The sequence below is a fragment of the Piliocolobus tephrosceles genome, chromosome 9 (genome assembly GCF_002776525.5).
Source record: "Piliocolobus tephrosceles isolate RC106 chromosome 9, ASM277652v3, whole genome shotgun sequence".
In the NCBI taxonomy this organism is placed as follows: domain Eukaryota; kingdom Metazoa; phylum Chordata; class Mammalia; order Primates; family Cercopithecidae; genus Piliocolobus; species Piliocolobus tephrosceles.
Window position 1 is genome coordinate 39,312,166 of NC_045442.1, and position 16,408 is coordinate 39,328,573.

Sequence of the window (16,408 nt, forward strand, 5' to 3'; positions counted from 1 at the left end):
AGGAAATTGGTACTTTTTTCTCTGTCTCTCTAAGAGCAACACTATCCAACGGGCTCAGAACCCCTTAGTTGCACTGCCGGCTTTTCCTACCCGTTCAGGACTGCGAGGCCAGACTGTGTCAGGGTCATGCTCAAAAATCATAGACTTAAAAAAACCCACAAAAAACTTGAAGTGGAATGCTTAAATTTATTGAGAAAAAAAAAGTCTTTGAGAGACAAGCATTTTGATACTCTTATTCTTGCAATCCATAAAACTTCCTGTAAAAATGAACGACTTTAGGCTGGGCGCGGTGGCTCACGCCTGTTATCCCAGCATTTTGGGAGGCCGAGGTGGGCGGATCACGAGGTCAGGAGATCCAGACCATCCTGGCTAACACGGTGAAACCTCATCTCTACTAAAAATACAAAAAAAAAAAAAAAAATTAGCCGGTGGTGGGCGCATGTAGTCCCAGCTACTCCGGAGGCTGAGACAGGAGAATGGCCTGAACCCGGGAGGCGGAGCTTGCAGTGAGCCGAGATTGCGCCACTGCACTCCAGCCTGGGCAACAGAGCAAGCCTCCAGATAGAGTTTTTCTTTTTTTTTTTTGAGACAGTCTTGCTCTGTCGCCCAGGCTAGAGTGCAGTGGTGTGATCTCGGTTCATTGCAACCCCCTGCTCCTCAGTTCAAGCGATTCTCCTGCCTCAGCCTCCTGAGTAGCTAGGATTACAGGGGCACACCACCACGCCTGGCTGATTTTTGTATTTTTAGTGGAGACAGAGTTTCACCATGTTGGCCAGGCTGGTCTCGAACTCCTGACCTCAGGTGATCCACCCGCCTCGGCCTCCCAAAGTGCTGGGATTACAAGCGTGAACCACCGCACCCAGCCACGGATACAGTTCTTTATCAGACTAGTTAAAATTAAAGCAAAAAAAAAAAATTGCAAACTAAAACACTAAGAATCACACACTTTTAAGTGACCGAGGCTGATGAGAAATCATTTGCCATTCTACAAACACGACCAGAAGGTCCGTCGAGAGGCAGGCATTACACAAAAGAAATAAGCTTCTTTCTGCCCTCAGGACTGTATGGAGGAAAAAGACCACGAAAATCAGTATCTATAACAGGATGAGATAAGCAACGTGAGGAGAGGCACAAAATGCCGTGAGGTGACTGAAAAAACCAAGTCCTCTCATTCTGAGAGGAGGAGCCCGATTTTCCCAAGGTTTTAAAAGAAATAAATAGGACAAGAGTCAAAGAATCATACTCAGAGAATCTTGTAAAGTGCGCCCCTCCGGCCCAACTTCCCGCCGTTGGCACCGATGACCCTAGGGCCTTCACTCGTTCCAGTCCGCGCGCGCACGCCAGGGCGCAACCCGCCTAAAGCCGCAAGACCGTCACCGCTAGAGGGCGCGAGCCCGAACCTGCCTACGGAAGTCCCGCCCTCACTTCCGGCGGCGGAGGCTTGGGAGGGACCGAAGGTCGCTTCCGGCTTGGGAAGTGCGGGGTCTTCGGCACGTGTCTCATTTCTCGGATTTCTGTATTAAGCCTGCTTCTGGTGAACTTGTGTGGCCGGTATTCCTTTAAGGCGTAAGGATGAAGGCGGTAAGTGTCCTTAGAAGCCCGGTCCCCGCGGCCTAGGGCCCCTCCGGGTGATAGGGTCACTGCCTGAGTTAACTTTTAGGCAGGTTTTCACCCGTGTCTATGGGGCGGTGGTTCATAGACTGGGGGCTTTCTGGTCCTTACACCGAGCTCAACCTTGGTTACCCACTGTGTGCGCGCACGACTTCAGGGTATCACGAAGAGACAGGCACGGAATTTTGCATCCGTGGGATTTCAGACTTCGAAGGAATTTTTCAAGACTCTTTCGAACTCGTTTTTCACAAATGAGAAGCAGGTTCCTGCCCTCAGCAAGTTTATGATGCGAGTCACGGTACCCATAAAGGGTAAAGAGACAGAAAAGCAAGTGATTTGCCCTGGTTCTAACAGAAAATAAGAGGTAGTCCTGGTGTTCAGGACTAGCTTTGGGATTTCTGAATGAGGAGTCACGGGCAAGAGAAATGGAATCCAAAGATCCGAATTCAGTTTTGCAGTCCTTAGTTTATGGGTCTTTTAGCAGCCTCATCAATAATGTGAGGATAACAGCAGTCAGTAGTCAACTAGGCTGTTGGAGGTGATTTGTTGGAGCGCTTTGTAAATGACAAAATCGTAAATTAGGTTTTATTAAAGACAGCCAGCATTTTGCTTTGAATGTATTAAACTACAGTTGTTGAACTAGCTTTGAATAGCCACTTACCACTGCTAGATCAGTGGTTCTTAACCTGCTTGGGGGTCGTAGAGCCCTTTTAAGTTGCTGTGGATTGGGGTCACAGAAAGACCTCAGGTTGAATAACTGATGCTGTAGCGCTCTTCTGTAGGATTAAAGCCATCGTTTGGTTTTAGCTCTTACGTGCAAGACCATGGCTGTGGGATGTTAAAATTGTGGAATTGGTCTGATGAAATTTGTAACCAGTTCTCTTTAACCTGATTTAAAAAATAAGTTTCTGGGTATGCAGTATTCTTTCTGTTGTTTTCTAGAGAAGAAATAAAAAACAGATCCCAAGCTTTCGCAAGTTAATAAAAACTAGTAAAGTCAAACTTGAAAACAAGCTAAAAAATAAGCAATTTAAACAACAAAGCACTCTCAAGAAGTACCGAAAAGAACAGAGGAAACTAAGGCAAGCGGTGAAAGATGCTGTGTCTAAGAAACCCATTCCATTGGAGAACCCAAAGGAAAAGCGACCAGGTAATTGTGAAAACATCATGTGCTGTGGTTTCCATTGATTTATTCTGAAGTGTTCTTCGTGGAAATAACTTTGCTTTCTAATAATCGCTTTTCTTGTTCTCAGATCTTCCTAGAGTGGGTAAGGATAGTAGTCCTATAGGACTGCTATAAAGCATGTATGCTTTATCACAGTCAGTATGAGAAAACATTTCAATACAGTATTCATTCAAGTTTCTGCTTTTAGTTTGTCTGGAAAGCAGATCTGAAGATGCAGTACTTGGGAAAACAAACTGAAAGTACTGTTGTGCATAAATGTTAGGCAGTGTGCCAGTGCCCCACTTTCCCATTCACTAGCAGTTAGGTAAGAACATTGCTGTCTCTGGTTCATTCTTCACAGTATTACCAAGGTACACTTCTTTTCTAAACTTCTGACTTTCTTTTCATGTGGAAACGTGGGGTGAAATTGAGTTGTAATTGTCATGGTTATTTTGTAAAACTAAAAACTTTTAAGTATTCAAAACATGTAAGAAATATGACTTTTGAGTCAGGCCAGTTCTGCAACTTTACTGGTACTTTTAGGGTATTCTTATTTGACTGTATCAGATTATTAGGCAACCAGTCTTCCCAGGTCCATCTTTTTAAAATTAATTTTTTTTTTTTTAATAGGGTCTTGTTCTGTCACCGAGGCTAGAGTGCAGTGTGCAAAAATAGCTCACTACATCCTCCTGCTTCAGCCTCTGAAAGTGCTGGGATTGCAAGGGTGAGCCTCTGCATCCAGCTAAAGTTTTTTTTTTTCTTTCTAATTTTGTGGGTACGTAGTAGGTGTATATATTTATGGGATACGTGAGATACTGTGATACAGGCATACAATGCATAATCATCACATCAGAGTAAATGTGGTATCCATCACCTTAAGCATTTATCTTTGTGTTACAAACAATTCAGTTATACTTTTTTAGTTATTTTAAAACATACAGTAAATTATTGTTGACTATAGTCACCCTATCTATCAAATACTAGATCTTATTCTATCTAAGTGTATTTTGGTACCCATTAACAATCCCTACTCCTGTCTCCTCCAACTGCCTTTCCCAGCCAATGGTAACCATCATTCTACTCTCTTCATGAGTTCAGTTGTTTTAATTTTTAGCCACCACAAATAAGTGAGAACATGTGAAATTTGTCTTTCTGTGCCTGGCTTATTTAACTTGGCATGATGGCCTTCTGTTTCATCCCTGTTGTTGCACACAGGATCTCCTTCTTTTTGTGGCTGAATAAGACTACCTTGTGTACATGTACCATACTTTCTTTTTTTGTTGTTGTTTGAGACGGAGTCTCTCTCGCCAGGCTGGAGCGTAGTGGCTTGATTCCGGCTCACTGCAACCTCTGACTCCCCGATTCAAGTGTTTCTCCTGCCTTAGTCTCCCGAGTAGCTGGGATTACAGGCATGCGCCACCATGCCCAGCTGATTTTTGTATTTTTAGTAGAGCTGGGGTTTCACCATGTTGGCCAGGATTGTCTCGATCTCCTGACCTCGTGATCCACCTGCTTCGGCCTCACAAAATGCTGGGATTACAGGCATGAGCCACCGCACCCGGCCCCATGTTTTCTTTATCCATTCATCTGTTCATGAACACTTAGGTTGTTTCCAAATCTTGGCTCTTGTGGATAGTGCTGAATGAACATGGGAGTGCAGATATCTGTTCGGTGTACTGATTTCTTTTTTTGGATACATGCCTAGCAGTGGGTGGGATCGTAGGATTATATAGTAGTTCTATTTTTAGTTGTAGTTTTTTGAGGAACTTCCAAACTTTTCTCCATAGTGGTTGTGCTAATTTACATTCCCACCAACAGTGTATGAGGGTTGCCTTTTCTCTGTATCCTTGCCATCGTTACTGCCTGTCTTTGGATAAAAGCCTTTTTAACTAGGATGAGATGATATCTCATTGTAATTTTGATTTGCGTTTCGCTGATCATCAGTGACGTTGAGCACCTTTTCATATACCTGTTTGCCATTTGTATGTCTTCTTTTGAGAAATGTCTATTCATATCTTTTGCCCATTTTTTAATGGGATTATTAAATTTGGAAGGCTCATTTAAAGTAGACAGGAGTGCCATTCTGTGCAGTGTGTACCTTTATGTAGCAAGATTTACTAGATTTTTTTTTTTTTGGAGACGGAGTTTTGCTTTTGTTGCCCAGGCTGGAGTTCAGTGGCACGATCTCTGCTCACTGCAATCTCTGCCTACTGGGTTCAAGTGATTCTCCTGCCTCAGCTTCCCAAGTAGCTAGGATTACAGGCATGCGCCACCATGCCTGGCTAATATTTTGTATCCTCAGCACTTCAAACAGTGCCTGGCACTTAGCTGACTTTTTTTTTTTTTAAATAAAAAATAAAAGGAGATGGAGAAAGAGAGCAAGACACAGAGAGTGAGCAGAAAGAGAAGTTTAGAATGATCTGTAGTTGGGATTTTGTTAGATGTGAGTGCCTGAAGTGTTGAAAGAAAAATAGTTGAGGATATTGGCAAGAGCGTGGTTGAAGTGATAATCTTGCAATCTAAGTGAGGGAGTGAAGACAGAACACACTGGTAGACAGAAAGTGGAGTGGTCAGTGGATTGAAAGGTTATATAGTTGGTTAAGGAAGAAGTAGTGTGGAAGTGAACGGAATGGGAGCTGGAAGGACAAAAGCTTGTGGTCAGAGAAAGCGGTGAGCACCAGGGTTTGGAATGTGGCCATTGGAGAGGCTGGCTGAAATGGAGTACGAAGTGAAAGTAATTGGAGATGAGGAGGAGCTGAGGGGCTAAGTCATTGGCTCTCAACACCCTGAAAGGCATTTCAGAGTATGTGGAGGCATTTAGTTTTTGGTTGTTACAATAACCTGGGAATGCTATTGGCATTTAGATTGCAGGAGTCAGAGATGCTAGCATTTTTCCAGATTCAGAACACCCCAGTACGATAAATAATTGTTTGCCTAGCATGTCAGTAGTGCTTCCATTTAGAAACACTGGGCTCAGCTGGGAGCCATGGCCCATGCCTGTAATCCGAGCATTTTGGGAGGCTGGAGTGGGAGGATTGCTTCAGAAAGCATAAACTTTTCCTGTTTAAACCCAATAGGCAGAGAGTTCTACATCTCTGATACTTGCTTCTAATTTTTCTTTGTGTGTGTGTGGTACAGGTAAAAGGATTGAGAGGGAAGAAGAGGAAGAAGAAGAAGCCCTTCCTTTAGATATGATGGATGAAGATGACTTACAGTTAATGAAGGATTTAGGACAAAGAGCATCTTTTCTAACAAGAGATCTTTCTTCTAGGTAATACTTCATGTGGGTTATAATCATTCATATCCATATACTGTTAAAAACTTGGTTCTGAATTTCACTTAGGTGGTTCGAGGTGTTCACCTTTGAGCACAATGTTTACAAAGAATAAACTATTATTTAGCTTATTTCCTAAATAAAGGAGGTACATGTATAAGACAAGCTGATTTCATTTAATGTACATCTTTCCTTTGCGTCTGAATAGTGAAGTAGAGTGAATGGGGGAAGAATGCTGTTCTCATTTTGAGGTATTGGCAGAATAGTTCTGAGTTCTTTATGGCTATGATCTCACTTAATCCTCATTACCCTGCTAGGTAGTTCTTATTCCCATTTCCAGAGAGGAAACTGATGGTTCCTTGCAGTCACAAGTATCTGGAATTTAAACTTGGACCTTTTTAACTCCAAAGTCTGTGCTATACTCTAAAGATTTTGGGAAAGTGAGAGTCACACTTGGTGCTATGGACTGTTCTTCAGAAAGAATCTGCTGTAACTTTCACCTTTATTTTGCATCTAGAGGGAAAACTAGATGTAGCCAGAGTTAGAGTCTGTGTGGTAGGCTGTTTACCCATTTCATTTATTCATTTGCCGTTTGAGTGCCTGCTATGTGCCAGACACTGGCCTAAGTGCTAATATCCATATACCTATTGAAAGTTGGCTGGTGGTTTATTTTTCTGTACTTTTGAAGTGATAGGTCTCTAGATACCTTTTTAGATCTATTAAGACTGAAAATTGATCTTTTTTTCCCCTGCAGTGAGCCTGTTCATGCGAAGAAGCGGAAGCATGAACACATTATAGATAAATATGAAAAAACACCAAGAACTCTGCAAACTGCACCAGAGAAGGAACTGATTCATTTGCTTCCTATCAAAGATAAAAGTGGTATAATCCCACAGACTAGGGAGAAGCCAGGTGAATTTAATAAGCTGGTAATATTAGTTGAACTTTTACCCCCTTACTGATATAACGTGTTTTTTTCACTCAAAATTTAATTTTAGTTTGATTTTACCCATATCTGCAAAATATTCAATTAGTCTTATAGCAAGCTAGATGATTTGGGCCAGAATTATAGATGATTATCTCAGGTATCAATTTATACTGTGAGGACAACGTACGCTACAAGGTTCAGGTGATTTTCTTTTCACTAAATTTTGTTGTTTCTGAAACTAGAGCATATTAACTATTCTTGGTTAGCTTTCTTTTTTAATGTATCTTTCATATGTGAAATAAAACAGAAAAGTTCAGATAACAAAGATGTGAAGTTACATGGTTTATAACAAAGTGCATACCTATAAAACTACCATCCAGACAAGAAAAAAAAAAATACTGCTAGCTTCTAGAAACCTCCTTTATGCTCACCTCAATCACTAATTGCTCTCTTCCCATAAAAGTAATTGCTATCCTGAGTTTTATCATAATCACCTCCTAGCATTTCTTTACAGTTTTACCACTTAAGTATATATAATCACAGTTTTAATACACATGTTTTCCATATAGTTACTGATAGTAACAAAGATGAAGAGGATCAAGAAGAAGAGAGGGAACTTGAGGAAGGTAATATGTCTTTACAGTTACTAAATTGTTAATTGAGAAGTAATTTTTTTGCTTAATAGTAAATGTGAGTTAATTTTAGATAAAATCTGGAAGGTACATTTTGGAGTACTGCTCATTTCAAGGTCATTTTGAACATTTTTCCACATTTGAAAGCTTCACCTTGTGGAATTATGAATAGATTCTTTTTTTTTTTAATTATGGAAAATTTTACACAATCATATTTGTAGTATCTAGACATACATGAAGTGTGTCTTGTTAATTATTACTGTTCTGAATTCCTTTTAATTGTAAGAGAAAGACCAACATTTCTAACATTTTATTGTTTGAAATTATATTAGTTTGGAATTTGTGACAGAACAATCTAGTTAAATTTTACTTTTGCTTAGCAGACCTCATTAATAGCAAAAATGAATTACAGGTCAACTGTTTAACTGTTTGCAGTCACCCATCATAAAACCATTACAGATTATGCTAGTGTTGATTAAATCTAGTTTCCTATGAATTTCTTAAGGTGGACATGTTTTTCTGTAGCCCAAAACTACGAAGTACTAGTTTGTGTAAAGTAATATATAGTGTTGAAAACAAGGAAGAATATTCTATACTTAAAAAGAGACTAAATCAGATTATCCTATTCGTTAATTAATAAGAATTATTTTGGGCTTATTAACGTAGAAGCTAAGAATATGAGATCTAGGCTGGTTGCACTGGCTCATGCCTATAAACCCAGCACTTTGGGAGGCTGAGGCAGGAGGATCACCTGAGCCCAGGAGTTCGAGACCAGTGTGGGCCACATGGTGAAACCCCATCTCCACAAAAAATACAAAAATTAGCTGGATATAGTGGCTCACAGCTATGGTCTCAGCCACTGGGGAGGCTGAGGTGGGAGGATCATTTGAGCCTGGGAGGTGGAGGCTGCAGTGAGCTGTGATAGTGCCACTGTACTCCAGCCTAGGTGACAAATGAGACCCTCTCTTTTAAATTAAAAAAAAAAACAAAAACAAAAATAAAAACTCTAGAATCAGACTGCCTGAGTTTGAATCCTATTTCCCTTTGGTTTATGAGCTTAGCCAAGTTATTTTCTCTTCCTTTGCTTCAATTTTCTTATTTATAAAAGGGGGCTAATGATAGTACCTGTATTGTTGAGGAGATGATGTGTAGTAATAAAGGCAAAATTCTTGGCTATCATCATTATTATTACTATAAAATATTTTGTTGAGATTCTTGGACACTTGTAAGTAGAGGAATATGTAAGGGAACATCTAATCTGTTTTAGAGATCATTGAAGATCCTATTCAAGAGCTGACCATAGAAGAACATTTGATTGAGAGAAAGAAGAAATTACAGGAGAAGAAGATGCATATTGCAGCCTTGGCATCTGCCATATTATCAGATCCAGAAAGTAATGTAGGTGGCATTAATTTCTTTAGGGTCTTTATATTAGGTATGGTGTAAATGCCTAATATGTTAAGATTCCCTTGTTACCTATAAGCATACACTAAAAGGAAAAACATTAACTAAACATAGTAGCTGGGTTAGAGTAAGAGAGTCGACAGAATCTTAGCTCAATGCTATGTCTGGACTTAATTTCTTTTGTAATCCTAGAAAAGTTACTTAAATTCTGAATCTTATTCTCTTCATCTTCTTCTATGAAAATATTGGACATATTATAACTCTAAAAATGTTTAAGTCTGTAAAATTGTATTAGGGAGGAGGAACCTGTTTGCAAATTTGCTTGACTAACCTGTGGAGTTTTTAAACGAGCGCGCTACAGGGAAGTGTATGGAATTAGTTCAGGAATATTTGTAAGTTGAAAATATTTTAAGTGAACTAGAGCCAAAGTTAAAGTGCTATTGTGCCATGTGTATAGTGGTGAGTTAGTGATGGTTCTAACACATCTGAGGTTTAATCTTGGCCCTGATAAGTACTATCTGTAAGACTTTGGGTAAGTTATTTATCCAAGACTCTTTCATCTCTAAAAAAGGACAGTATCTTTTTCAAAACTTTGTGGTGAGGGTTATATGATGAAATATACATGAAGTCATATAAATTGATACTATTATTATTATGTTGGTGTCCCCGGCATACTATTATAACAAGTATTTGTTTATCAAATGATTTATGGAAACAAATTTCATGTGGGAATGCTTTAGAGTAGTATTTGTCCTTTTCTAATAAAGTGAGGGGAAGATCTGGAGCAGAATTAGGGAAGAGGGATTTGGAATATTTCTTATTTGTATTCTCTCAATCATTATAAAACCATAGGCATAAGAGATTGATCTAATTTTACAGCTGGAAAATTGAACATTAAAAAACCCAAGTGATTTGTTCCAGATTTTAACAGCCACTGAATTGGAACCCAGATCTTCTACTCAGGAACCTATGCTCACAGGCAATAGTAGTTTATCAAAGCAATCAAAACCACCTTTTGCATTATGCCATAGAAATTATCTTTGAAGCTAAAGTTAATGTGGCTATATTATATGTAATTCCTGATTAATTCGTGTGCATGATTGATATATTTGGTTAATGTATATAACATTTTAGTATATTTTGACAAGTGTTTTTAGAAAAATAGGAGACATGTACTTTAGGAAAATCCAGCTAAAAAGAATTTCCCAAAATAGCTAAATAATAAATTTAAACTAGTTTTTTAAGGTCTGTATTAGTTTCTAACTATATAACAAAAATATAATTACTGATATAGTTTGGATGTGTGTCCCCTCCAAGTCTTATGTTGAAATGTGACCTCTGATGTTGGAAGTGGGCTTGGTGGGAGGTGTTTAGATCACAGGGGTGGATCCCTCATGAATGGCTTGGTGCCATCCTTGTGGTAACAAGTGACTTCTCACTCTGGTAGTTCATGTGAGAGCTGGTTGTTTAAAAGAGCCTACCACCTCCCCTATCTTTCCTGTGACATGCTGGCTCCCCCTTTGCCTTCTACCTTGATCGTAAGTTTCCTGAGGCCTCACCAGGAGTAGACGCTGGCACCAAGCTTCCTCTACAGCCTGCGGAACTATGAGCCCTAATAAACCTCTTTTCTTTGTAAATTACCCAGCCTCAGGCATTTTTTTCTAGCAACACAAGAATGGACTAATACAATTACCTTGTAACTTTATCAACTTATCTCTTGGTAAAGTGAGCAGTGTCTGGAGTTTGGTGTGGCTTGACTAGACTTGGAGTCATTGTGTGAATTCTGCTTATTCTGCCGGATGTGGGGCTGTTTTTTGTTCATAATTGTTTCGCCATGATTTCTCCAGCTCTATAAGCTATTTCTTTAACAGATTAAAAAATTGAAAGAATTACGTTCTATGCTGATGGAACAAGATCCTGATGTGGCTGTTACTGTTCGAAAGCTGGTAATTGTTTCTCTGATGGAGTTATTTAAAGATATTACTCCTTCATATAAAATCCGGCCCCTCACAGAAGCAGAAAAATCTACTAAGGTAATGCTAGATTGCTAGATATAATTACTATCTAAAATAACTGAACATTTTGGAGAGATAGACTCTTTTTTGAGACAGAGTTTTACTCTGTCGCCCAGACTGGAGTGCAGTGGCGTGATCTTGGCTTACTGCAACTGCTGCCTTCCCGGTTCAAGCGATTCTCCTGCCTCAGCCTCCTGAGTAGCTGGGATCACAGGCATGTGCCACCAGGCCCAGCTAATTTTTGTGTTTGTAGTAGAGACGGGGTTTTTCCACGTTGGCCAGGCTGGTCTCAAACTCCTGACCTCAGGTGATCCACCTGCCTCTGCCTCACAAAGTGCTGAGATTACAGGCATGAGCTGCCTCACCCCGGCCTAAGTGACTGCTGTGTTTTTTTTTTAATAGTACTGGATGTATACTAGACAACCATATTTTATACTAATTTTGGGGTTTTAATATTCTGATTTTAAAAAATGATTGACCTTTTTGGTCTTTTCAGACCCGAAAAGAAACACAGAAGTTAAGAGAATTTGAAGAAGGCCTGGTTAGCCAGTACAAATTTTATTTGGAAAATCTGGAACAAATGGTTAAAGGTATATTAAATGTATCTTAAAAGTATGTAATGTACATAGCCTTGATCATGAAGGTGAATTCTGTACAGTGTTCTGTGTTGTGTAGTGAGAGGCAGGTATAGTCAGGAACAGAGTCTAGAGTCAGACTTCCAGGGGTCAAAGCCTGGCTCCACCACTTACTACCTATGTGATGGGAAAATTACATAGTCTTTCTGTGTCTCAGTTTTTGTCTATAAAATGGAAATAATTATATTACTCACCTTCCAGGATTATTGTAAGAAGTAACTGAGTTTGTAGATATGAGGTGCTTAAAACAGTGCCTAGCATGTGGTATATACTATATTTTATCAACTATTAGTATTATTGCTGCAGTTTTTAGTAAGTAGTTGTGTTTTTATTGACAATGCTTTTAACAAAATATATTGTTGTGAACAATTGGGATTTATTCTGCTGTTTTCTATTCGGAGGCATGGTAGTCAGGGAAGAAGGATAACTAGAGGCCAGGTGTGGTGGGTCACACCTGTAACCCCAGTGCTTTTGAAGGCCGAGGCAAGAGGATTGCTCCAAGCCAGGAGTATTGCTCCAAGCCAGGAGTTTGAGACCAGCCTGAGGAATGTAGTGAGACTCCTGTCTCTAAAAAAAAAAAAAAAATTAGGCATGATGGCCCAGGCCTGTAGAGCCCCAGCTACTGGAGATCTGAGCTGAGAGGATGACTTGAGTCCAGGAGTTTGAGCCTGCATTGAGCTGTGATTATACCACTGCCCTGTAGTCTGGGCGATAGAGTGAGACCCTGTCTCAAAAGAAATGAATAAATAAATAGAAGGATAACTAGAAATGGATATTTGCATGCCTTGAAAATGGATTTATGAGTCAATTATTTGGCATCCCAAATAAACTCTTAAACTCTTTTTCTTCAGAAAAGGAAGGACATAGAAAAAATAGGGGTAGGAATAGGGAAGATAGTTGGTTGCCTAGGCCAGGTGCTTTTATTTGGCCTAATTGGCTCATTTACCCAGTTTATTTACTAAGGATCACCCATTGCTATCAGCTGGAACAGGACCACTGAATCCTGTTGGCCTAATAAGGGCATAAAGGTAGTGGAGTATAGTGGGGTGGGGGTGGGTAGTATGGCTATTGCTTGTATGTTCTGGTGTTCCAGCTGGCACCCTATTAGCATTTGTTTTTCCAGTGAGAGGGCCTGGGAGTTTTTCTTTTGTTTTTGAATTTCTGACCTGTTTGGAAAGCTGGGAGCTTTGTGTAACCATCTCTGATAGATTACATGAGCCACATATGTCCTTTAAAAAAATGCAGACACACTAAAAAGCAATGACATTACTTTTTTTTTTTTTTTGAGACGGAGTCTTGCTCTGTCGCCCAGGCTGGAGTGCTGTGGCTGGATCTCAGCTCACTGCAAGCTCTGCCTCCCGGGTTCACGCCATTCTCCTGCCTCAGCCTCCCGAGTAGCTGGGACTACAGGCGCCTGCCACCACGCCCGGCTAGTTTTTTGTATTTTTTAGTAGAGACGGGGTTTCACCGTGTTAGCCAGGATGGTCTCGATCTCCTGACCTCATGATCCACCCATCTCGGCCTCCCAAAGTGCTGGGATTACAGGCTTGAGCCACTGCGCCCGGCCGCGATGACATTAATTTTAACAGTACATTATATATATTCAGATTATCATTTCAACATGTAATCAGTTTTAAAAATTAGTGTCTTACATTCTCAGTTTTTTTTAGTACTAAGTTCAAATCTGGTTTGTATTTTATAATTAGAGTATATCTTAATTTGGACTAGCTGCATTTCAAATGCTCAGTTGCATCTTGTATGTGGCAATTAGTAGCCTCCATATTGCATATTGGACCTTTCCTAAGCTGATCGAGCCATTATGAAGTCTTTCTTTTTTTTTTTTTTTTTTTTTTTTTTGAGATGGTGTCTTGCTCTGTTGCCAGGCTGGAGTGTGGTGGTACAATCTCAGCTCACTGCAACCTCTGCCTCCCAGGTTCAAGTGATTCCCTTGCCTCAGCCTCCTGAATAGCTGGGACTACAGGCATGTGCCACCCACCATGCCTGGCTAATTTTTTTGTTTTGGATTTTAGTAGTGATGGGGTTTCACCCTGTTGGTCAAGATGGTCTCAATCTCCTGACCTCATGATCTGCGCGCCTTGGCCTCCCAAAGTGCTGGGATTACGGGTGTGAGTCACCATGCCTGGCGTATGAAGTCTTTTTTTAAGGGGTATGGATGTGTGTGTATTTATGTGTGTTAAAATGTACATTGTTTGTAAAAGAAAGCCAGTTAGTTTAACTTTTGACCAATGAGTAAAGTAACTACAGTTATCTTTTGATTAGATTGGAAGCAGAGGAAGCTGAAGAAAAGTAATGTAGTTTCCTTAAAGGCATACAAAGGACTGGCAGAAGTTGCTGTGAAGAGCTTGTGTGAGCTGTTGGTGGCACTACCTCATTTTAACTTTCACAACAACATTATCGTATTGATCGTCCCTCTCATGAATGACATGTCAAAATCGGTGAGTTGCTGTAAATGGTTATTGCTGTCCTCCTTAAAAAATTATATACCATGTGGGCCGGGTGCGTTGGCTCACGCCTGTAATCCCAGCACTTTGGGAGGCCAAAGCAGGCGGGTCACGAGGTCAGGAGATCGAGACCATCCTGGCTAACACGCTAAAACCCCATCTCTACTATAAATACGAAAAATTAGCAGGGCATGGTGGTGTGTGCCTGTAGTCCCAGCTACTTGGGAGGCTGAGGCAGGAGAGTAGTGTGAACCCGGGAGATGGAGCTTGCGGTGAGCTGAGATTGCGCCACCGCATTCCAACTTGGGCAATAGAGCGAGACTCCGTCTCAAAAAAAAAAAAAAAGAAAATTACGCACCATGTGATTTTTCTCCCCCTACAAAATTCTTCTGAAGTTGTTTATTGCTAAAATAATATCAATTTATTAAACACTCTCTGAAGAAATTTATCTGAACATAAATTTACTGGTTCACAACAGGAAGCAGTTTTGTCCCCCAGGGAACATTAGGCAATGTCTGCATACATTTCTGATTGTGATGACTGTGGTGAAGATAGAGTCTTTACTGGCATCTAGTGAAGAAAGTCCACGGGGGCTATTAAACATCCTAGGACAGTCCCCCTACAACAAAGAATTTGTTACCCAAAACGTCAGTAGTGCTAAGGTTGAGAAACGCTGGTTAAGTGTGACATTTTATTTTTCAGATATCTGAAATGTGTTGTGAAGCTGTAAAGAAACTCTTTAAGCAAGATAAATTAGGCCAAGCTTCTCTTGGTGTAATTAAAGTGATTTCTGGTTTTGTGAAGGGCAGAAATTATGAAGTTAGGCCAGAGGTAAGCCTTTCTTTTTTTACTTTGCATTTTGTTTTTAAATTACAAAGTTGACTTTCAGTTGTTATGAGGAATTTATTCCTTATAAGCGTATGAAGTAAAAAGTATTCAAGCTCTTTAAGTGTTTAACATGTTAACTCCTGAAATGTTTGATACTATTAACAGTTGGGTATTTATCCTTCTAGGTGTTTTTCTATGCAGATATAGTCATATATACTTGCTTATATTTTAAAATAAAAAATGGGCTTATACTTTGAAAACTGTTCCAGAACAGTTTTCATTTTGTGAACTTACATATAGGGTTATCCCATTCTTTCTAATGCCTACCAGAGTATTCCATTGTGTGCCCTAATTGATGAACAGCTGAGTTTTTTCTAGATTTTTGCTGCCACAGTCAGTGTTGAGAACATTTTGGCCTTATTATTTTTTAATATTGTGTGAGTATTCTGTGAATTAAACTTATAAAATGTAGATGCTGGATCCAACAGTAATCACGTTTACAAACTCAAACTGTTGTTCAAAAACATTTAATCACTGTGTTCCTGCTAGGAGTGTCATTTCCCTCCTACCTGCTCAGAATGTTACTATTTAATCTTTGTTAGTCTGGTAGTTTATATATATATAAACTTTTCACCTACCAGACTGCTTATTATTCGTTAATTTTTCTCTTAGATTGTCTTAATGACTTTTGATGAGTTTTTAGTATATATTCATTTTAATAAATATCTGCTATGTGCCAGGCACTTTTTTTAGGTCCTGGGAATCAAATAGTAACAAAAGAAACAAAACTTTCTGTTTGTGGAGCTTGTATTACATAATAAGAATATTAACTCTTTGTTACATAGGTTGCAGATTTTTCTCTTTTTTACTCCGCCTTTTACTTCTGTATTGAGCCTTATATATGAAGCTATATTTTTTGTTATGCACGTAGTCTCCTCAATCCCAATTTATGGAGTCTCTCCAAGATTTTTAATTTTAATTTTTATATTTAAATATTTAAGCCATTTGACATCTTTATATGTGTGGTATGAGTACAGATTTAATAGTTGTATTTAATGTATGTAATGAATATATATTTTATATCGTTTAATGTATTTTAAATATTTATATTATGTATATATTTGAAATAATTTGACAGCCAATTATTTCATCATCATTTTTTTCTGCTGATATAAAATGCTGCTTATTGTTTTATATCTGTAGTATATTTGGGTATCTGGTACAGTAATACTAATCAGAAAGGGTGTGATTGATAAAAGACATGACTATTCTTTTTTCTCCAAAATATTCTTATTTATTTCAGTATATTACTCCAGGCAATTTAAAATCCGTTTTTCACTTCCTTCCCTCAAAATAGTCCACATAGAGAATCTGATTAGAATTGATTCAATGTATTGATTAGTTTGGATGAATTAAAATATTTACAGAATTTATTTTTTTCTGTTCAACAATAT

The 16,408-nt window shown here is 39.1% G+C and overlaps 1 protein-coding gene across 3 annotated transcripts in view; it reads left to right on the forward strand.

Annotated features, from left to right (window-relative positions):
- Positions 1–1,428: 1,428 nt before the first annotated feature.
- NOC3L (NOC3 like DNA replication regulator) overlaps positions 1,429–16,408 on the forward strand; it is a 29,988-nt gene continuing 15,008 nt past the window's right edge. Inside the window, exons 1-10 of one of the 3 annotated variants that reach the window (XM_023226276.1) lie at positions 1,429–1,581; positions 2,554–2,761; positions 5,915–6,047; positions 6,805–6,962; positions 7,548–7,604; positions 8,878–9,008; positions 10,886–11,047; positions 11,526–11,619; positions 13,945–14,120; positions 14,829–14,957. In XM_023226276.1, coding sequence (XP_023082044.1) covers positions 1,573–1,581; positions 2,554–2,761; positions 5,915–6,047; positions 6,805–6,962; positions 7,548–7,604; positions 8,878–9,008; positions 10,886–11,047; positions 11,526–11,619; positions 13,945–14,120; positions 14,829–14,957 — 1,257 coding nt within the window. In that variant the 5' untranslated portion in view covers positions 1,429–1,572. The remainder of the gene's footprint in view (positions 1,582–2,553; positions 2,762–5,914; positions 6,048–6,804; positions 6,963–7,547; positions 7,605–8,877; positions 9,009–10,885; positions 11,048–11,525; positions 11,620–13,944; positions 14,121–14,828; positions 14,958–16,408) is intronic. The other 2 variants (XM_023226277.1, XM_023226278.1) reach the window with 2 other exon arrangements.